The sequence below is a fragment of the Semicossyphus pulcher genome, unplaced genomic scaffold (genome assembly GCF_022749685.1).
Source record: "Semicossyphus pulcher isolate SPU_LCO1_2020_fin unplaced genomic scaffold, fSemPul1.0.p SCAF_1, whole genome shotgun sequence".
Classification (NCBI taxonomy): Eukaryota; Metazoa; Chordata; class Actinopteri; order Labriformes; family Labridae; genus Semicossyphus; species Semicossyphus pulcher.
The window spans coordinates 32,070,316-32,094,193 of NW_027211603.1; the positions used below are offsets into that span (position 1 = coordinate 32,070,316).

At 41.0% G+C, this 23,878-nt stretch overlaps 1 protein-coding gene across 1 annotated transcript in view; it reads left to right on the forward strand.

Moving 5' to 3' along the window:
- Positions 1-23,878, forward strand: part of LOC138589795 (neural-cadherin) — a 334,506-nt gene that overhangs the window by 281,816 nt on the left and 28,812 nt on the right. The window contains exons 33-34 of the mRNA XM_069660252.1: positions 11,092-11,356; positions 19,917-20,097. Of these exons, the coding sequence (XP_069516353.1) occupies positions 11,092-11,356; positions 19,917-20,097 (446 nt within the window). The remainder of the gene's footprint in view (positions 1-11,091; positions 11,357-19,916; positions 20,098-23,878) is intronic.

Consider the following 23,878-nt stretch of genomic DNA (forward strand, 5'->3'; position numbering starts at 1 on the left):
TCTTTAAAAGCCAGGAGTATTTTAGCAAAAACAGCTTGCATTGTTGAATCAAGACATTTACCTGTGAATTTACACAAATGCCTGTATTCATCCACTGTTGACTGACTGAGCTGTAGTGTAAGCAGAAGACTAAACATGCCCTACCTAAAGCTCCATACCTACTGCACAGACATTATGTATCATACACAATACAAATCCATCCATCTATTATCTTTACCACTTATCCTGTTTATGGTTGCAGGGAGGCTGGAGCATATCCCAGCAGTCATTGGGCGAGAGGCGGGGTACACCCTGGACTGACCATCAGTCACTCACAGGGCTGACACAGAGACAGACACACAGATGGTCGATTTTAGAGTCACCAACTCACTAGCGTGTCTTTGGACTGTGGGAGTATGTCAGAGTACACACAAGGAGAACATGCAAACATATCACCCTTTAAATCTTTCTGTGAAATCATCTACTGCCATATACTGTACCATATAAGCTCCAAATGTGAATTGATTTCCGGCTTTAATGGATGGCATTTTTCTCAACTTATCTGAAAAAGAAGAATCTTTATTATAGCGGATCTTTCCGCCAGGATATGCAGTAGCCAATAAGTGGGTAACGAGGCATACCCACCCTGTATTTGGGCTTTTGTTTTGTATGTAGAAGCCCACATCTGGTGAGTTCAGGAACTTTCTAATGCCACTATTTCACCATGTACACATATATACAAGTATGAGCATTCATTTTGTTAAAAATGAAGTGGGACAATATTGTCAATGGCAGGATAACCACATTGTTAAACATGGATAAAATGTATACTGTATAACATTTCCTGTTGGATGTGTGATTGCAACTTAAACATGGCTCGCTTGTGAAAAAAAAGAAGGCAAATGTAAATGAGATAATTTAGTTTATCCCTTCATCCATAAAGGCCATAAATCTCTTTGAAGCCTACATGGAAAATGCAGCGCTTTCATTGGACTTTTTAAATATTAGTGTGCATCAATCAAGTTGTTGTAAAGTTGCAGCCACTGGTGTTTCTCCAAACTAGCCCATCTAATGGTGGAGTCCTCTGTCTTAGCAATCAAAGCAATTCTTAATATGTTTTGTTGTCAGTTATTTTGTCACACACCGAAGATGACTTTTTGCTCACTTCTCGGCAGGACAAGAACCTTAGCTGATCGCACACATTCATGTAGAGCACATTCATTTGGGGCAGGACAGAGTCAGACAGACAGGAACATTCTTCTATTTTCATGCTGCCATTGTTATTAAACCAAGGCTAGTCCTCGAAAAGTGTAAACACAGTGTGAATCACAACACATTAATCTAAACAATTTAAATACCATCAAACAATGTTAATAGAGTAGCTGGCTGGACTTAGAATAGCAGTCGGCTGTTTGGTCGATAGCCGTCTCATATTGAAAGCTGTGTTTTGAGGTGTATTTGTAATAAGAATGATTTAGATTCATGATGAAAGCTCACTGCCAGGATTGAATGCATTAAATGTGTTATTTGTTTTTTGTCTTGAAGGCTTGAATGCTTTTGCTCTTCTTTTCTTCTGGTTTCCTCTCACACTTGAATAGCTCTCTAGTATTTGTTTTTTTGCCGCCCTCCCTCTGGTTTTTGTTTTCTCATCCTTTACGCCCCTGACTTACTTTCTGAGATCATGCCGTACCTTCCCAGTTCTTTCCTCCTGCTGTGTCTCATCCCACACTGCGACCGCAGGTATTGATCAAACATCGCTGTCTAAAATGATGATAGTTATCCATACCACCACTGCTCCTCTGATCCCCGCCTGCCACCCATCTGTCCCTACTTCCCGTTCACCCATTCCCACATTTCCCCCTAAATGTCACACAGCCGCAGCACAGCCACATGGGGAGAGGGTTCACATCATTTATCCACTATAAATAGTGCATTTATTTCTGGTTGCAGACAGCATGAAAGTGTGTAATCTCATGAAGCCCACCCCTCCCCTCAGTAAAACACTGAACCCCCGCAATGTCCTCTGATAGAAAAATAACCATTTTGCCTTCAAGGGTTATGTTTTTCACTTTAATAGTTCTGTTTGCTTTTAATCAGAGGAAGAAATTAGTATGCGTTACTCTTGGCTGGCTGCAAACTCACAATGAGAGGAGCTCTTTGTTTCTGCTGTTTGTGTGTGACTTGCATTACAACAACAAGGTTAGTGAAAGATATTGCATTTTCCTTTTTCTGAGCCCTGTTCTGGGTGAAGGCTGCTCTTGTCGTATATGCAAAGCCTCTTTCATGTTATTCTGTGTTTAAGACACTGCAGTTTTGGTTCAGAGATGTAAATGGAACATTTTTTTTTTCATTTCTTTTAGTGCATTTCAATTCATTTTCATTCATATAGCACATCTCATACAGAGGTAAACTCTGCGTAACAGTGAAACAAGAACAAAATTCAACAAATGAGTTTAAGAACACTTGTAAAACACTCCACATATATAAAAATTACCTTGCACCCACCATGCACAAGTGCATAGGCACATGGACACACACAGACTCACTGTCTACCAGAGGCACAAGAATAAACAAATGTTTAAAGACAGCTTTAAAAGGAACATTCAGCTTCAGCAGATTATAGCAGATTATAGCAGATTATCATTATTAGTTTTAATTGTAGGTATCTACAGGAGACCCACCAACTTATTCATTTTGGTAAATCAAAGCAAATTGAAGTATAGTTAAAGTTCTATTGCTGTTACATATACTGCTGATACAGATTTAGTGACAACTCAGAAGAGAAACAAAATGTACTGTACACGATGCAGTTCCCATTTTAATGTTATAATTTTGTTTATTCTTTATAACTGACGTATAAGACATCCCAGCATTCTGCTAAGCACTAATGCTTTGTCTTATACTGTGCACAGTCTGGTACAATATCAGAGGAAAACTCATGACAAACTCCAGCAGATTAAAAGCAAGTCATCTAAAATCACTGGCATCCCACCTCCAGCTGTAAAATCGCTTCACCAAATACAAACTGTAAACAGAGAACATGAAATCATTTCAGATCCTCTCACACAGCTCAGCTCCTTCTCCAGATGTTACCCTCTGTGAAGCATTGTGAATTACTGTCGCAGAGGCATCTTCGGCTCCTTAGCCATCTATTGCCCTCCTGTCAATCTGTGTCTAACTGTGTGTATTGTGATATCTGATATAATTGTGGCTATGTGGCTCCTGCCTGTGCTAGTGTGTTGATGATGGGTGACTGTTCGCTCTTTTGAGGTGTTCCCGGTATGCAGTACATACCAAAAGTGGTCCAAGGAAAGAAAGCGGTGGACCAGCTACAGGGTCATGTCTGGCCAAGGCTCATTGATATGCGTGGGGAGTGAAGGCTGGCTCGTGTTGTCCGATCCAACAGAAGAGCAACTGTAGCTCAAATTGCTGCAAAAGTTAATACTGGTTCTGATAGAAAGGTGTCGGAAGAAACAGTGTATCACAGTTTGTTTTGTACGGGGCTGTGAAGCCGCAGACCAGTCAGGGTGCTCATGCTGACCCCTGTCCACCGCCAACAGCGCCTTCAATGAGCACGAGAGCATCAGACCTGGACCACAGAGCAATGGAAGAAGGTGGCCTGGTCTGATGAATCATATTTTCTTTTACATCATGTGGATGGCCGGGTGCTATGTGTTGCATACCTGGGGAAGACATGGCACCAGGGTGCATTATTAGATGAAGAAGCATTATTTTAGCTTCACTCCACTGGCTGCCCGTCCTTTTTAGGATTCATTTTAAAATTATTTGATTTGCTTTTCAAGCCTTGAATGGCCTTGCCCCACCTTACCTCTCTGAGCTGCTGCACCCCTACACTCCCAGCCGCTCTCTCAGGTCAGCTGACCAGCTGCTCCTGACAGTCCCTAAAGCTAGGCTTAAGCTCAGAGGTGAACGAGCATTTGCTGTTGCAGCTCCAAAACAGTGGAATGAATTGCCACTGCACATTAGACAGGCCTCCACACTGTCTCATTTTAAATCTCTTCTTAAAACCCACCTCTTTTCTCTGGCTTTTGACACCATGTAGTGTGTTGATCTTATGATTTTATATTATTATATTACTTTTATCCAATTGTGTCCTTCATCATTTTATTGTGCTTCTGTTGTGTTATTTATTGTGTTTTTTATCTTGCTGTGCAGCACTTTGGAAACCTTGTGTTTGTTAAAATCGTGCTTTATAAATAAAGTGGATTGGATTGGGTTATTAGAAGAAGACAAGCTGGCGGAGGCAGTGTATACCCCTTCATGGAAACAGTGTTCCCTAATGACAGTGGTCTCTTTCAGCAGGATAATGTGCCCTGCCACACTGCAAAAATGGTTCAGGAATGGTTTGAGGAACAGGAACACGACGAGTTCAAGGTGTTGACTTGGCCTCCAAATTTTCCAAACCTTGATCCATCTGTGGGATGTGCTGGACAAACAAGTCTGATCTACGGAGGCTCCACCTCGCAAGTTACAGGACTTAGAGGTAGATCTGCTGCTCACGTCTTGGTGCCAGATACCTCAGCACACCTTCACAGGTGTAGTGGAGTCCGTGCTTTGACGGGTCAGGGCTGTTTTGGCAAAAGGCGGACCTACACAATATTAGGCAGGTGGTCATAATGTTATAGCTGATTGCTGTGTATTATCAGTCAAACTTGGTGTTATATCAGCTTATATCAAGGTTGGAAACTGGAAAAACACCTGGAGCTCTTCAGAGTCAGTCTGGGAAATGAAGGAAATTGCAATTAAAAAAAAACAGTTTGCATGAAAGTTGACTAAGAAGAACAACCAACTGTAAAGTATGTTTTATCTATGTTAGAGTGAGCCATAGATTTGATCTATTTAAAGGTAGGTGGTTAGAGGAAGAATGGAGACAATAGATGGTCCTCAAGTAGAATAATGTTGAACTTTAATCGTGTGTTGATGGTAACCTGGTTTGACAAGTCTGAGCTTTAATTATTACTCGAGAGCTCTGTCAAACTGTACTCTTTTTTTTTTTTCTCCCTATTTCAGTTTTTTGGCCTCATTTTGTTGGTTCCTTGTCTCAATTCAGCTTTTCTCATCTCACTATTGAGCTTCCTGAATCTCAGCTCAGGGTTGTCGCCATCTCTGTTTGTTCATTTGTTTTCACTTTCCTTTGAAGACATTACACAGACATTATTGGGATGGAATCAATCAATGGTTAAAAGCAACAACAAAAAAAAACAAGAAACAATGTTCCCGGTAATTTAAGATTTATGATGTGTCAAATTTGGTAATATTTAACGTATCATTCATGTCGACAAGAAACTGTGAGCCATAACATAAATTAATTATGTTGAATTATGGCTCCAATATAAACTCCGTTTGGACCATTGGTCTCAGTTCAACAAAGACATCCAAAAGTCCCTCTTGGCTGGGAAGTTAACTGGAATCTGTTTCCTCTCCGTCTGCTGCTTTTGTCAGCTTGTGCATATTACAGGAGGGAGGGGACTGGGGAGTACACAGTAGTTAGTATTTCGAGATACTATATTAAACATCAGGGAATATTATGAGAAAATTCAGAATGAAGATAAATTTTAGCACTATAGAGCACAGATTATTCAACAGATCATTAGATTCAGTAAAGAAGGTGCTAGAAGTCGATATAAAAACACAGTGTACAAGTTTCATCGTCAGAGTTTTCAGCTTTGACTTCATTCACTGATTTCACATTAGTGCATCCCTTTATGAAAGCACAAAGTGAACTGAGCGCTGTGAAGCAGAACCTGTGTCACCTAAACTGTAAACAAGCACACAACGCTGCTGTCCGTCACAGATCATGTCAGCAGGATAATCGAGGCAGACGCTGCGTTATGTGAGGTGGCACCTGGTTAACGCTGTGGCTACATAAACGGACTTTTCACCGAGCAGACTTAATTTTAGCGGCTATACTTGCAGCGCACCAAGGGCATAAGGTTGTGTGCTGACTGATAAAAGGATACAGTGAGCTTTCGTCACAAAAAGTTACTGTCACTGATAAAGCTGATAAAATGTGATCATCGTTAGAAATGCTAGATGACGTAACGTGACTGCAGCCCACAAGTCTATTTGTATGTATTTTATAAAGAAACGTCTCTTCACCTGAGCTCTCTCTACTTTTTCATATGGCTGTCAGTCCCTGAACCAAGTGTGTTAAATAATAAGCATGATTGTTAATTGTTAATATGGCCATGAAAACACACTGCGTTTTTGTGGTATAATTTCCTGTATTTTTTAAAATCGCAATAAAAATCGCAGAACAAAAAGTTCTCGCAATGTTTTTTCTAACATCGTGCAGCCCTATATTGTATTGGATTTATTTCATTCAAGAGACTTGACTTTATTGGCACATCCAGAGGATCATAGTGCAAATAGAAGAGGGGAAATTCAGACTCTATGAAAACAGTCTGCACTCATGTAGCATCTCGAGAACCATTGATAAAGTCTGTGAGGGCAACAACGGATTGTTTTCGGCCTCTACTCTTCCTCGGTGTCATTACCTCATGTGAGAGTGACCCACATTCTGGCAGCAACCTTCAATGATAAATCACCAGCCAATAAAAATGTACACACTGTAATGAAAAGCATTAAACATTTTGAATAAACACAGCAGCAACAAATTATGATTTAAGAAAAATAATTACAGCGTGCACAGTTGATGCAGGGTCACCTTCTCGAAACTTGAACTATAAGTTTGTAAAAGTGCTGCTACTTAAACACCACATGTTAAACAAAAGAACTGTGATTGGTTAGCTTGGGCTGCTAGTGTCTTCTCCTACAAGTATCTGATGTCGTAGGAAGTTAGCGGAAAGACTCGTCTTAATCTTCTTATTCTTTAATTACAAAAATGTAGATGTTTTCAGACTAAACCAAAGCAAGCTTTTCAAGCTGTGCAATTACATTCAGAGGCAAAGATTCACACTGCTGTAATAAGCCAGCTTGCGGGCGCTGTTTGACTCAGCCCACCTCTGTGCATGTGTTAATGCAAATGTGTTTATAAATAGGGTCACAGTTAAAGTTGTTCTACATTATATTTAAAGATACACGTACATACATTTTTGTCCCTCATATTAACATACATGATATGGGCAGAGTATCAGCAACATCTCTAATATAATGGGTTGTTTTTACAAAACCACCAAAAGCTGTGACCACAGAGCTATTAATTAAGATTGAAACAACACCTCAGGTAAAACATAATAGAAAACCAAAAGTTATTGAAATGATAAAAGTCCACTTTAGGACAGAATCTTTGTATTGAAGTGCACAGGGGTACCAACTAGAGAGACCACTGGGTGTAATTAAAGCAGGAAATGACCTGATCATTACGCTAAATTTTTTTGGACATTTCATGGCCCACATGCAAAAAGACAAAAACTCCTCATTCCAGCTCTTAATATATTTTTCCCTAACATACACAACCCATACTAATAACCCTTGCGGGTACCAAAAGTCTTGGCCCTTGACAACCCCCTAAATTCAAAATCAGGAAGGAAAAATAAAGAGGTATCGAGGATCACAATCAATAATCACCTCCTATAATACAAATCCGAAACCTTATTTTTTCTTTGTGTAATGGTTTATAACACTCAAAGCCCTGAAAAGCTCTAGCACAGACTCTGGTGTAGATCCAAGTAACCAATTTTAATGAATTACAAAACAACAGATGAAGAGAAGTCCCCCAGCTTCAGGTGAAGAGCTTGAAGTTTGTTGCAGAGTTAACACACGTTGCAATCCCCAAATAAATTTCACTTGTATGTTAACAGCTTTGCAGCTTGTTTCTTCACACCCACAGTATGTGATCATGGCTGAAGCTTAGCAACCATTGAGGACTAGAAATCATTTTAGGAAAAGAAGTCCGTATAATCGTGCTAGGCTAAATGTCTCTTCGCTTTTTACTGCTTATTGAGTTTAGTCTAAATTTTATCGAGCAGGTTACATTGACTGGGGATGACACATATTTTGAATTATGACAATCAGGACCAAACTAGCATGCTCAGTTGACATGCTGGTCAACTCAATCTTTGCTGTGATGGCACCATAATAGATACTTCCTACCAGGAAACTTAGAAACCATTGAATTACTTGAGATAGAAAAACTCACTTTTAACAAACATGGTGATGCACGACATCAGAACAACATTAAGCTGTCACTTCAATTGTTTACTTACAGTATATGGAGTATTTAACATAAATTACACTCATTTGCCTTTAGGCTGATAAGAATTCAAAGCGATGTCCTAGTACAGATCTCGAGAGGTGGGAATAAATGGGCGCATGAAGTCAGTAACACACTTGTATGAACGTAAAGCAGAGTATATCTAGTAATGAGCACAGCTTGTTCTTTATTCCCAGTATACTTAAAGGTGAAGGAAAAAATGCATGAGCTAGTCATAAGAGCACATACTCTGCATTTGCACACCATTATTGAATCATGAGAAGAGGGTAGATTAACACATCATCTGCACATGTCTGCACTTCCAAAGGCTATGGCATCGCAGGCAGTCTGTCACAGGAAGCATCTGGGGGAACTGAACTGTCCCTGCAGTGGGACTGTTTACTCTAAAATGGAGTCACACACCTAGACGCCCCTGCAAAGACACACACGCCATTGAACACATTCACTCACACACCACCCAGGGAGCGGAGCAGGAGCCAAATTGCTCTGCTCCGTTCAACTTTAATTGGGGGTAAAATCAGGTGGCTGTGAGAGCGTCTGGTTAAAAAGCGCTGCCCCAGTGGATTCTAAATATAATTAATACTTCATCACAGAGCCTTGAAATGAGCCACGGTTCTCCAACTAAGCAACCTTGGAGCTGTCCAGCACTTTAACTTGCTGCTTTGAGAAACAACTGAAGGCTGGAAAATGGAACGATGGGCAGAGGAGAAGGGCTTGATGTGGCAGAGAGCAATGAAAGAGAAAAATGAAGACAGGCAAATTGGCAGAGGTACAGTGAGAGGGGACAAGTGATGGCTGCTTTGTCTTTTTCACAAAGTTCACGACCGAAAAACTTGTTTTGTCTTTATTTTGTTGAGAAGGAGTTGGAGAGTAATTTTAGCCACCCACTTCTCCTTTCTCCTCACATCCCTCTCTCTGTATCTCTGTCTCTTTTTCTGTGCCCTTCTCATCTCAGTCCTCTGTTTACGTGGCAGCGGTGGCAGAGGAAGATGGAGGGGAGAAAATTATGCTCAGTGGGACTCTTGGAGGAAACAGTTTGAAATTGAAATGAGGAAGACCCACACACCACCCGATCCTTCTTAAAACGGCCTTTGGACTTATTATCTCTCTCTCTTGCCCCCTTTCATTCTGTCATACAGACACACATATGCGCACACACAGACATCGTTTAAATAAAAATTGCTCAGTGATAGACATTTGGGTTTGCATCACAGCCAATCCAATGGAACTGTTGAAGAGAAACAACTTGTGTAAACATGAGACGAGTGCTTTTTTCTCCCTCGTTGTCTCTTCTCGTCCATCGTTTCTCTCTGTCTTTCTCAGTGTCCCCACATCACTTTCTCACAAGACACTTTTCCTCAACGAGATGTCCTTCAGGAGCTCGACTCTGTGGCTGTGTGTGTGCGTGTCTTGAATGCAGTGACAGCAGGTCATGTTTGTGCAAGTTAACAAAACGATGAATTGTCAGCTTTCTAGGAACACTGCCTCATTTAGAGTTTATTTTAAGCCCATGGCAATAACACAAATTACAAGTAGATTCCCCCAAATGCTTTTTCGTCATATTAAAGTAAGAACATATGGAGAGTGGATGAAACTGGGGTGTGGAGGTGGTTTTTATGTTGTAGAATTTTAGGGGCCTTTGAAACATAGAATCATTAATATTTGTTAAGGGTCCTACTTGAGACTTGATGAGCATAAAACAGCAGAGATGTCTGTTTACTGCTTTTTTCCCCCCATTTTCCCTGTTTGCCAACCTCCTGGGAGCGTATCTGGCTTATTGGTCAGCTGGCGAAATTGGTCTATTGATCCAGCCTTTTACCAACCAAGTAAAACCTTTTCTTTTGCCTGATCCCAATTAGCTTTAAAACCTCAGACTGGGACTGGGGTCAGTTAAACATTTTTTCCCATTTATACTCAATAGTATCTTTCCCTGAGGATAGTTTCAATTTGATTTGCTGAGGTTTCAAATATGTGCTGCTAAGACTTCTGCCACAAAACAAAGGACCTGAATGCCATTTGTGCCACTCAAAACAGTGCAAAAAAAAAACTATTTGCTGTAACGGGTTCACCTCACTGCTCAAAGAGGACAGATGGTGTTTTTTATGGGAGGAAATTGCCCTTAATGAAACAGTTCACAGGAAGGTTTGTAGATAATCCTTAGAAAGCAGGTTTCTGTTTTGGCTTGAAGAAACAAAGTATTAAAAAGTAATTTTGGATACGTTTAGCACCAAAACCTCCATATTGCTGGAAAATTGCTGCCAAACAAATGACTTTTTTCCTCTAAAGGTAAATAAAGTCCAATATTTGAGAATTCACGCTACTTGCGTCACCTCACAGTGTAGCCATGTGTTCTTGTTGTTGTTAACGTTGTGCTTATAATAAAGAACAAATGATTTCTGGGGAAAAAAGTTCAATTGTGGAAGAAAATGTTCTTTCTCCTCCGTTTAGACGTGGTACACACTAAAGAACATACATGATTAATCCAAAATAAAATGTACAGGAGAAGCAAGAAGGAAAGCTTCCAAAGTAGCTGCCTCAACAAACGCTCCTAGTAGAGTACATTGGATACTAATGAGTTCCTGGCAAAGATCCAAATGAAACATCACAGTAAATTGATGACAGGCCTGCTGCCACTAGTTTGTCAGTGTTTGACTTGCGGTTCATGCTAATGTCAAGCCCTATCATTGTGTGTTAGCCCAGTGCATTTCAATTAAACTCATTAAGCTAATGTTGTTCCCAATGATTAATTATATTTATTTGCTCTGTGTTGAGAGTAAGTAAAAATACTCTTTATAACCAATGGCAACATCAAAAGATGTGATGACTATGATTGAAATCTGGCACACAAATAGAACATGGGAAGTCAAACTTGAATTAATAAACCTCAAACTAATTATCCTCTTTTCCCTCTGAAGATCTTCCAGGGCCTCCTCTGTGTTTTCTTCAACCTCGGTGACGGGGACTACAACCTAACCCTGCCCACTTATCGCCTCGACAACGGTGAATGGCATGAGGTCTTCCTAGATCGGCACGACAATGAGATGACGCTGCGGCTGGACGGTGGCGGAGGGAAGAGGGAGGTAACAGGATTGCGGGGCCGAAGCAGGGAAATCATCATTGACCCAACTGTGGTGATGCTTGGAAACAGCTTCCCCTCTGGAATCAACAAGAGCTTCCAGGGTAGGTGATACTGTACACATACCTCATTATAAAATCTGCAAGTGTCTATCTTTCTTACTTTTGAGGGCAACTGAGTTTTATGTTAATTAACCTTTGACAAGAACTGGGAATACGCTCTGAGGTTTTTTGATCTGCAAACGTTTTTCAACGGTGGTCGTTGTTACTCTGCATATCAAAGGATTGTTCTCAGAAAAGCACTTTCAGACATCAGGTGCTAGGGACAGGTTTTGTAAGTTGGATACACTATACCTGAATACCAAGCTCCATGCAGCACTTCTCTGTGTCATTGTAGTTCAATACACATTGCATTCACACTTGGGAGAGGACAAGTAAGTCTGCATGGGAGCAGCTGGAGCAGCTAGAGGCTGAAGGACAACTTTTTAAAAGGACAAAAGGTACATTTTTTACCACCAAGCACAAAATCATACCAATGTTTGCGCAATCACTTGGCCAGTTTCTGACATCTCTAACAAAACCACCATGTTTCTTTGTCTGACCCCAGTCTGGTCCACCAGGAGTGGGCAGCTGCTGGACTTTTGCATTCTTTCCGCATACTCTCCTTTTTAGTTTCTCTAGCCCTTTTCACACATGCACTGGAACCCTAAACTTATCGAGACAGAACTGTATATGAGATGGCAAAGTTGTGTGTAAAATTCACAGCGATTTCCTCTCATTTGTTTATATTGGCAATACATCCAAACATAAGTAGTACTTATATCTATGCAGAATCAGTTAGTATCAGAACTAACCTGACATGGACGATCTCCCACTGATGTTCAGCGCCCATTTGAAGCCGTGGATGATCAGAATCAAGTTTATAGCCAAGTAGGTTTACACATACAAGGATTTTGACTTGGTGTTTTGGTGCAGAACATTTAACAATTAAAATAAGTAAAAAAGATATTAAACCGTACTTTTGCCCAGAGACTTAAATAGAATGAGATAAAAAGAGACAATAAGAATAAAACATAAAAAGGCAATATAATACAAAATATGTACACCGGGTGTAAAGAGCAGTACAGATGAGTAATCTTACCTGCATGCCTCAGAGATGAAGATTGCAGCCAATCACCCTCTGTGCAGAGCGGATGATACACTGCAGCCTGCCCTGGTGAGGATGGACTCAATGATGGTGGTGTAGACGTGCACCATCATTTTCTTTGGCAGGTTGAACTTCTTCAGCTGCCACAGGAAGTATATCCTCTGCTGTCCCTTTTTGATGAGGGAGCCGATGTTCAGTTCCCACTTGAGTTCTTGGGTGAGGATGGTCCCCAGGGAGCGGAAAGACTCCACAGTGGAAACAATGGTGATGGGTCGGTTGTGGCTGCTTTTTTCCTGAAATCCACAACCATCTCTGTCTTTAGAGCATTATGCTCGAGGCTGTTGTCACCGCACCAGGTCACCAGACTGTCACCGACTGATGACTGGAGGTGCAGCTATTGGTATAAAGGGAGAATAGCAGAGGCGAAAGAACGCAGCCTTGATGGAGTAAAGGAAGCAGAATGACTCCCACTGACATTTCTACATTAATGACTGTGCCATGTGAAGCTCATCAACACATTCATACACACTCACTAGGGATCTCAATTTTGATCATCTGATTAGTGGATGATCCGCTCTTCTTCCTGAGCCACTCGGTCATGGAGTCTGATATGTGTTCGCCCTGCTGGCTCCTTTCAGAGAGGTAGTCTGTGATCCACCTGCATGTGGATTGACTCACACTCAACTAGGAGAGCTTGTAATGCAGCAAAGCTTGGATGATGGTGTTAAGTCCAAAACTGGGATCCTGGTATGGGTCCCTGGAGAGCGCAGGTGCTGACAATGAACAGGAGAGCAGTGCTGACTGCATCGTCTACAGACCTGTTGACTCTGTAGACAAACTGCAGGGGTACCAGGGGAGGGTTGGTAATGGCTCTAAGATGGGACAGCAGTGGGAACGCAAATGAATGCAGTGGTCAAGGTAAAGGTTCAACAGTCATTAAGTCTTGATTTGTTGGGGGGCAGGGATGATCGTGGGGATTTTGAAGCAGCAGACATCCCTCTCCAGGATGCAGAGAGTTGTCCCAGGTCGCTGGCCAGGCATAGGTCATTAGGGTGGGCTTTAGGTTTGTAGTCTGTCATCTGTCTGACCCATCCAGTCAGGAGCAGAGTTGTTGGCTAAGAACTGTTTATGAACTTTCACAGTGTGCAGTCATTTATCCTCCCTCACTGCCTCTTTACACCAGTATTTCACCAGTATTTTCTTTTCCCAACATTAATTATCTTATGGTAGCTGTGAACCAGTGTTTGTCATTGAAGTACATCTGAAGATCCTGCCTAGAATCTGCACTTCTTTGATGTCCTCACACCAGGCCAAAAGAGCTTCAAAATCAGGTGGACCAAATTATGATTAGAGTATTTCAGGGTATTGGGGGGCATGGTCAATGATCCAAAGTGTTCTCCTCTCTGGTTGGGCATTTTACAAACGGTCTGTATTTGCAGAGCTCATGGCTTGGACTAGCTTTGTTAAAGATGCAGACAATAACGGAGGATTCTTGCTTTTTCTACTCCAAACACTATCTGGCACGTGTGTTTGTGCTGTATTTCCCTTTTGTTAGCCTTCAGTTGAATGTAAACACCGAGCAGTGTAGTAGAAGGATGCAAGCTCACAGGAGAAACTTTACATTGCATGGAAAAAGAATCCACCAACCACTCATAGTGTACAAACAGATCACTCCGTTTTGCCTGCGATCCTCTAAAGTGGGAATCCTTCCAGCTGCTGAAGAGACTTTGGTACCAATCCGGGCAGCCATGTTTCAGTGCAACACAAAACAGCAGATGAATAGGTCTGTTGAAGTTCTTCCAGTTTGTTGGACAGTGATTGCATGTTGAAATATTACAGGACATGCTGTGCATCTCTGCCGGCCTGGACTTGTAATGTTAAACATATGTTCGGAAATGGTTAAACTTTGGAAATAAATGTTTTTATGGCAAATGATTTCACCAGTGTTTTCTCTTGATAGACGGCTAACTAAGGATATCACTAGGTGCTTTTGACAAGGACTGTTGTTATAATTCTGTTCAGAGCAGTTACAAAAATAGGGGATCATTTTTTTTCTTTTTTTTCTCATCATTGAAGTGAGTCTGAACATCCCAGGCAGATGAATGCTGGGATACATTTTTATTATGCAAACATTTTCTAAAGAGAATGTAACGGTGTCAAATGGAAATATAACACTGTTAGACTGTATGTAATCCGTCGTTGTGTATGTGTGGGAAAAAGAGACAATGTGATATGTGTCACAGAGTAAAGTGAAAAGGTTGGCGTGGCGTTCAGGGCATACACTTATAAGTCAGTTTAACGAGTATTCCTCTTGAAAGTGCCACCAGAAATAGGCCCTTTTATCTATTCAAACGCACTCTTTTCAAAGGAGAGTTCTGACGTTTTTATGTGTGAATGAATGATTGATTTGACAGTTTAATGGCTAATTCACCTAAATACATCTTCATTGTTAGCTGGGATGATAGCCGTACCCTAAGCTGGGTGTAAAGACGGGCTAGAAGGCGGAGGAGAGAAAGACGTGTGTATAGACCATCTACTGCAAATGAAAAATTCTATGTGAGTGAAATAAATGTAAGTGTCCTTTAAATATGAAAGTAAGTTTGTGCCTGATGTGTTTATACCGTGGAGCAATGTTTTTTTTTTTTAAATACTTGCTTTAAAGTAAATTTTTTTAGTATAAAGTTCAAATTCACCATCTTTTGCTGAAGGAGTTTTCACAATGGTGATGGAACCTAAAGGGGAATCTACACCGACACCGTAGCGTCAGACGAACATGCGCGACACGTAAGCGCCATGGCAGCATCTCTTTTGCAATCTTCACTGGCTGCGACTAAAGAAAAAGATGAGTCTCATAGTTAGCCAGTGGTAGTTGCTATTCCTGAAATCAAAGTTGGCTAAAATGAAGAGATCACATCGTTAAACATGGTTTCCTTGGTTGTGGGCATGCATTTACTTTCTACGCTTTCTACGCTTCACTGACGTGCGACAGTGGGGAAAAATAGACTTGACGCGTAAAACGAACGGAGCAGCCCAAAGTTACTCGAGTATTACGCCCCTGTCCCGCGCATCATATGCGGTTGGTGGAGATTGCAGCATTGAATGACATTGGAGCAGTTCTGTCCCGACACACACATGTGAAAAAATACACTTCACATTTGTTGCCTGTGTAGATTCTCCTTAGGGCCCACTGAAGAAAGCCCTTGCATTTCATGTACTCCTTGGTTTTACAAACTCAAGTGAGCAAGTTGAGGAAGTGTTAGTATGCAAAACAAAGATTGATTATGCTTCAAAATAAGAGCATATCTAGAAAGAAGAAAGAAACAGTTCCACGTTTAGATTTAGAAAAACAATCGACATGATCAGCAAGGATGCTATTTGGATCTCTTGAGGTGCAACGTGCAATTGCCATTTATCGCCACTGGTGCCGCCAAAGAGATCTTCGAGATTGCTAATGAACAAAAGATCCGGCACTCTGACTGAGTGACATTTGTTTTAAGATATTCAGGAGTTAAGACAAACTTGTTAATGACTGTTATCTGATTTCATTAACACTGTTAAAAGATAGATGTTAAAAGACCTGACAACACTACGGTGATAGGTTAAGCTAAACTACCTGTCTAAGGGTTGATTCACATTATTTGTACATACAGACTGCTATCAGACATCTGATATACTGTAACTCTCCGTGAGAAGGTGAATAAAGTTATTTCCTAAAATGTATTTTAATGTATACCTGTTAGCTGAAACAATTCCAACTCTACTTTCTCTGTTGTGAATAAATCCACACAAAGGAAAAGGCTACAAATGAGTCCGAAATTAAACAAAATATAGTCTACAATAAGAGAATCAAAATGTACAATATTCTGTAAATTCACATTATGTTGTTGTCTGTTACCCTTCTCCGAGAGGAATACAAAAGCTACATTGTTGCAGACATATGAAACCAAATTCTGGCAGATACAGTCAAGAGATTTGGGCAGAAAAAAAGGTAGGGTGCATTGATCCTATATGATAATATAAGTGAGAAGAGGTCAGAACTATGGAGAGATGCTAGCATAAAGTGAGAGAGAGAGAGAGCACTCCCTGGAGTTGGACAGTGAGAGGTGTGGACAGCTGTGCCTCAGGCAGTAAAAGACTATGCATGTTTATTAAATGGACTTTAAAAGCATTTTCCTTCAAAAGAGGCAGACATGATAGACTGTGGCAGGGAAAGTGTATTTGGTTGTGTGTTTATGTGTCTGTCACTATTTGCAAAAACATACACCGCTTTAAATGCAAACACACAGAGTGGTAATGAGATATTGTCTGAACACACCAAGTAAGCCATTAAGAGATGAGAACATAAACACCATAAGTACGTGTTCTCTGTAGTTTATTGCAGCTGTTGCTCCATATTAACACCTTAACAACACTCAACACTGAGCTACACAAAATGAGGAATAGCAGACCTTTAAGTGTTACCTCAGCAAAACACATGGTGCATTCTTTTTGGGTTTTAGTTAGATCAGCTCCACTATAGAAATATCATCATACGATAGTTTGTCCTCTGATCACCAGGGAGTCAGTTGTGAGAGTGAGTACACACTGGTAGATGTGTCTATTGAACTTACTTCTCAGCTTTGTATTGGTTTGGGGGAATAGTACAGTACAAGTATTTAAGGGGGCTGAAACGATGGTTTACAGATATGTGGTGTTTGATCGGTTGTAAGGGACCAATCTGAGCCAAAATGCCGAGGCTGATTATTTTTTTTATTTTTTATCCAGGTCCATTGCTGGCTAGCAGTAGGTGAACAACAAAAAACAATGCTCAAAAATGCATTTATATTAAGGATTGTGTCCTTACAGGAGAAGGCAAGATTGAAAAAAAAGTATATATATTATTCCATTCATCACAATTAAACACTGTTTTAGTGCACCGACCTGAGAGCACATTGAGAGACCCAAATCAAACATACAAACGATGTTGTGACCAACAGGTGCATGGTCAGTCAAATCAACGTTCATTATTAAAATGCTCACAATTGATCCCTTTCTTCTGAGGAAGGTATGCGAGGCCACTGCTCATTTTGTTGATAATCTCTGCACACTGCCGATCTCATGCAGCTCAAACCCTTTTGAAATTGAGGCTGAGTGGACTGTTCATATTATGCACTGAGAATGAACAAGCAGAGAAGTTGCACTCCTCTTCTTGGAGATGCTAAAGGCCACACAGCTGCTCTCAACATCACTTTAAACTCTAGACTGTTCTGTCCCACTAGGTCTGCACACACCCAACACCTCGTCACTGGGGGCCCGTGTTACTGCCAGTCAGCTTCCCACAAGAGCTCATCTCTGGTTATGCGTCTTTGCAACCTCTGGACCTCTTTGCTCTAACTAAGACTGGGATGACACCAGACCTACATTCCCAGTTTACAGAACCAGCCTACAGGCAGCTAAAAGAAAATGGTACAAATCCAGGCGCTCTGTACCTCTTTGCCATATAGACTCCTTTCACCTCTTTCTATACCTCCTTAACTGCAGCTAACAACTGTCTTACAATCCAAAATCTGACCTAGCTTTTACAACTCTCCTTTACCCTTCTTAATCCCCCACTTGACTTCCTTGCTCCTGACCTTTACCAAGCGACTTACATTTCTTAGCATTAAAAAAACCCCGCTAATACTACCTGTCCTTTATATCTACTTCCTAATTTCAAATTCTAACTTAATTTTCATCCAAGAGGTATTAACTCTTGTTCCACGCCCCAACCCTATGCCTTCTTGATGCAATCCCCTTTCCTTCCTTTGCCCTGAGCTCCCGCCTTGCCTCACCAGGAACATCAAAACCTCACAACTGGTTGTTTCAATGAAACTCCAAAAGCAGCTAGATTGACACTCCTTAGGAAACCTGTGCTCAACACTTTTGATGTAAAGTTTTACAGATCTGTGAATCTTATTCAATTGTAAAAACAAACAAAAACAAAAAAAACCTTTAGCATGCTGTCTTTACTCTGCTTTCTTTATATTTCAACCAAAACAATCTTCTTGACCCCCCCCATCGAGTCTGTATTCATGGCAGGCCACTCAACTGAAAGTGCACTTCTTTCCATCCCAGAGGAATTCCACACTGGTAGAGCAGCCTTTCTCTCTCTTTCTCGATCATCCTGCTTGACCATACATCAGCATTTGACACTGAACCACCAGGTCTTCCTCTTCACCACCCAGAGAAGTGGAGTGCAGGGCCTGTGACTACTGAGTGAGGAAACTGTGTGTGAACCTTGAACTGGGGTTCCTCAGGGTTCTGTTCTGGGCCCCCTCCTCTTTTCTTTTCAGACTAAGTGACTTGGCACAGTTATTCAATTTCACAGGAATTTCCTATCACAGCTATTGCAACTAATTGTGTTTTGTCCCTGCTCACTGCAGCAGCACAAATCTCTACATGTGTGGCTGACATATCCTAGTGGTGCTGCACACTACCTGAGGCACTAACTTAACAAGACTTAGCTGATGCTCATCCATAAATACAACTAATAACCCTGTGTTGTCCCTGGCTTTGACATTGTTTTGCTGTCAACATTGCTGCTACTCAACTTGATACTGCCCATGTTTTCCAGCCTTTTGTACTCTTAGCAGATCAGCCACCCATCGATTAATTGATTGAAACAATAAGCTACAAGAGACAAGTCAATGAATGACAAGTCAAGGAAAAATGTAGTTTTAACATTGACATAAAATGGTGCTAATGTGTCAACAATAAAGACCCTCAACACGTAATATTTTCTTTCACCACTTCCTTCTGCGCTCAGCTTGGTGCCTAAGTCTAATAAAAAACAAAAAACAGTCCTGAACATATTCAACTTTCACATAGAAATCAGTTGACTTAACTATAGACAGACTAGAGGTTAAAAGCTGAACCAGGACGTAGGTCTAAGTATGAAATGTAAGTGATGCTAACAATGTAGTGTCAAAAAGTAAAATGTGATGGTCAAACCTATGGAAAGAAGATCCAAACTGTAATAAAATGTAAATGTGAATTTAAGTAAGAGTCCTTCAACTTCAAAAACGATCCAGACTCAACAGGGTTTTGCCATGCAAACACATTTGCTCCAATTATAAATATATATGTAAATATATGTAACCCAGTGAAGCAGTAACACATGTAAACAGCACAGCTATCAGTGCACCTGAGACAGACATTATACAATATCCAACCTGTATGCAAATCTGCCTCTCAGTTTTGAGAGATTTATTCTGTGTGAATTGCATTCTATGTTCCTGAGAGAAAAACCTTACAACAAGAAATTCAGTGCACCAGTTTTTACACACAAAAAAGGTATTTGCTAAACCTTGGAACATTGATTGTGCCAGAGTCTGGGTCTTGTAAACCAGGGTGGATTTATGCTGTAAACAACAGGAGTTGGTAATCTTCCAGGAACATGTGGTTCATTTGTTCACCTGGTACATAAGGTAAAAACTCAGTCTAATAAAATTATACGGTGTATTTCTTCCACTGAACTCTTTCTCATTTTTCTCCCAACAGGCTGCATGAGGGATTTACGCCTCAATGGCCGCTACATGCCACTGGACAGCCAGTTACGAGATGGGGTTTCCCAGATCAGCATGCAAGGCCTCGCCCCTGGGTGCTCATCCGACTCCTGCAAAAGGAACCAGTGTAGCCCCCCCTTCACCTGTGTTGACCTGTGGAGAGTACACGAATGCAGGTACACAGCCAAACCAATAAGTACAACATGTACAGTAACTGAATAGTCGAGGACATTCACACCTAGATGTGCCTCATACACACTCATCATTTTGACACAAAGGCATGAAGACACATTTAAACCAACTCAGTCAACCTCTGAAGCCATTCTTCAGCTTTTGGCCTTGGTATTGTTTTCCTCATAACCACATAAATGTGCTTTATAATAGTTTGGCCTTGACCCACTTGAGAACGTGGGAAAACTGTAGAAGAAAATAATCAACCCTTAGTCTTTATTTCTTTTAAAGCTCGGGGAGTGACCAATTTCATGGTAACCATTTTGTGAATAAAAAAAATATTTCACTTTCATGAGGAAATTGGGCTGTAAGCAGGGAAATGTGGCCGCCAACTACCATCCACTTTATGTAGACAACAACCAGAAAACAAGGCCAGGCTGCCACGAGAGAAGTGACTGCCAGGTAACAACCAGAGTAGCACAACACAACTAAATTTAATAACAAAAAGAATGTATAACCATTTCACTTGACTTCTAAAAAGATATTAGACATACACCTCTTTATGTAATTATGATGGCAATTTATTATGTTGGTATTGAATCATTTATACATTAATCTCACATCAGTTATCTACTAGATCAGACACAGTAGTATTGCCATAGCACTCTATGTTTATTCTATTTTATTCATATGGAATAAAATAGTCCATATTCAATTGTTTGTATAAATTAATTAAATTAAACAGCCATAACATTAGGACCACTAATACTGTGTAGGTCCCCTTCTGCCACCAAAACGGCCTTGACCCATCCAGGCATGGACTCCACTCGACCTCTGAAGGTGTGCTGAGGTATCTGGCACCAAGGCACGAGCAGCAGATCCGTCCACATGATGTAAAAGAAAATGTGATTCATCAGAACAGGCCACCTTCATCCATTGCTCCAGGATCCAGTTCTGAAGCTTAGTGCCCACTGGCTATGCAGCACCATATGAAACAAACTGTGATGCACTGTGCATTCGAAACCTTTCTTAGAACCAGCATTGACTTTTTCAGCAGTTTGAGCTGCAGTAGTTCTTCTGTTGGATCAGACCACACGGGCCAGCCTTCGCTTCCCACATGCATCAGTGAGCCTTGGCCGCCCTTGACCCTGTCGCCTGTTCACCGTTTTTCCTTTCTTGGACCACTTTTGGTACTGACCACTGCAGACGGACACACCCCACAAGAGCTGCAGTTTTGGAGATGCTCTGACCCAGTCGTTTAGCCAACACAATTTGGCCCTTGTCAAAGTCGCTCACATCCTTACACTTGCCCATTTTTCCTGCTTCCAACACATCAACTTCGAGGACAAAATGTTCACTTGCTGCCTAACATATCCCACCCACTGACAGGAGCCATTGTAACGAGATAATCAATGTTATTCATTTCCCCTGTCCGTGGTTATAATGTAATGGCTGATCAGTGTATATAAATGGATGTACACTTTGCATACAGCATAGGAACAAACAGGAATCAAACATTGTCCCAACATATTGTCATTCAAGGCTTACAGCTATTTTAAAACCGGCAGCAGAATGTGCTCATTAATAATAAAAGATAAAATTGAAGCAAGTGTGAATCACGATTCTCTGTACGAAAAGAAGAAAGGATGGATTTGGATCACAGATTGACTGTTGCAAATTCTGTCTCACCCGAACAGCTTTCTTTCTGACCATCATCTTCTTTTTTCTTGGCTTGATTGCCTGGATAAATGTCTTTTCATGGATTTTTCTCATGACATACAAAGGTTAAATCAACTAATGTTTATTGTGCCTGGCTGCTCACTTTCTTGATTAAAAACCACACGCTGAATTGACAAAAATCTGAGGTGACTGCCAAACAATCTCCAACTGCCAAACTGCTTGAAGGTCATCGCAAATAATGTTAATTTAATTTTCTTTTGAAATTGATATGTGGTCTTTGAAAAACAAATGAGCAAGAAAACTCATTTGGCCTCTTAGTCATGGGCAGGGTGTCATGTAAACTGAGACGAGCGCTGTGACAGTGGAGAAGCTTCAATGTCAGTCCCACAGTGGCTCATGTTACATCACAGATTCATATTTACACTGCACATGTGTGGGTGTAAAGTCTCAATCCAAAAAGCATTAAATGACTAATTTGGATCACTTTACATCATTAGAACAGAAAATAGGCTTAGTTTGGCAGAATCCGCTGGTGTAAGTATTTCTACATATTATTCATCTAAGGTCAAAATACAAACCATGAGGCTCGATTACAAGGCTTATCAAAGGAAATGACACTGAGGGAGCACTTTACACTTAATCTGGCAAGTATTGAGAATAACTTTTCACTCTACCCTGGTGTTTGTGAGGTAAACAGGACTAGTGGCTTTCGGGTACAGCAGACAACACTGCAGCTAAAGCCAGTTTCAACGTTTTGCCGCAAAACCCCCTAGTACTCTGTGGTGTCATTCATAATGAAAGAGGATGCAACGTTATTGTCAGTCTAAACATGGCCTCCGAGAGACTGTTAAAAGTTAAAACCCCACACGAGCCAGCGCGTACAGCAGGAGCCGCTGCTCGTGTTAAAAGGCAATGAATAAGGAAGTGAAGCCCATCTGCTCAGTCACTGAGCTAAATGCCTCAAACGTTGAGGTGAAAATAAATAATTTTCCCGGCCTTCTGACCCTGATGGGATTCACACTTCTGCTTGATCAACATTTCCCATGCACCGCTGTTTGACTTTCTGTATGAGGGCTAGTTTGTTTGTCAGCGGGAAATGGGAAATGTCGTGCATTGAAAAGCCGCAGCAAACTAACAACCCTCTCCTGTGGCACAGACCGAATCAAACATCGAGTGCTTTTGGCCACATATACTAATCTCAGCAATTTTTCTGCCTTTGGAAACATCAGCCTCCATTCAGTGTGTGCAGCCTCCTTGCTTTAATATTGCCTTTTCCTCTTTTTCACTCCTCTGATCCACTCACCCACATCATCCATCCAGCAACCTATTTTTCCCCCCTTCTACAATGGCTCTCATTCTCGCACTCTGGCCCTCATTTCTTGGTTTGTAAAGCTCTCATCTTGCTCACTCCTGCTCAGTTTTTTAACCTCTCCACGACATGCATGTTACACACACACGCACACACACATAACTCACACACATACACTCACAGCCTGCTGCTCCCTCCCGGGCCTGCTTGTTCGCCTTGTTTTTTTCTCTACTTGACCTGAACACCAGGAAAATGATTAGAGAGCATGTTGGCAGTAAGTCCTTAGTGTTTGATACCTAGCACTCGGGGGCAACAGTTAAATAATCATATAGTTCGAAGGAAGATGCAGTTATATCTGCGTTATTTTGTGGGATTACAAGTCATATTACAAAAAGCTCAGTTCAGGTAACAAAAGCAGTTCTGGCTACCCAATGTTTGATTTGGGAAGAATTCACTCGAGCTAACCTTGTCATGTCGTTATGTTTACCAATTAGTAAGTTCTCGTCTTTAAACAATAAAGCACAAACCAAACATGCTGTTGCCCATATACATATTTTTTACAAGGACTATGCAGCTTAAGTTTCAATCTTCATACTACATATGTCAAGGTTCAGGTATTTAACAGAAAAAGGAAGAGGACCCAGGTGCAGACAATGGATGATTTATTAAAACACAACTTACTTCCCACAAGTCCATGTAACAAAAGTCCAATAACAGGTCCAACTTAAGGTAAAACAACACACGTAAAGAAAAAAAACACAGAAGCAGCTAAGACGTAAATCCACACAGGGAACACT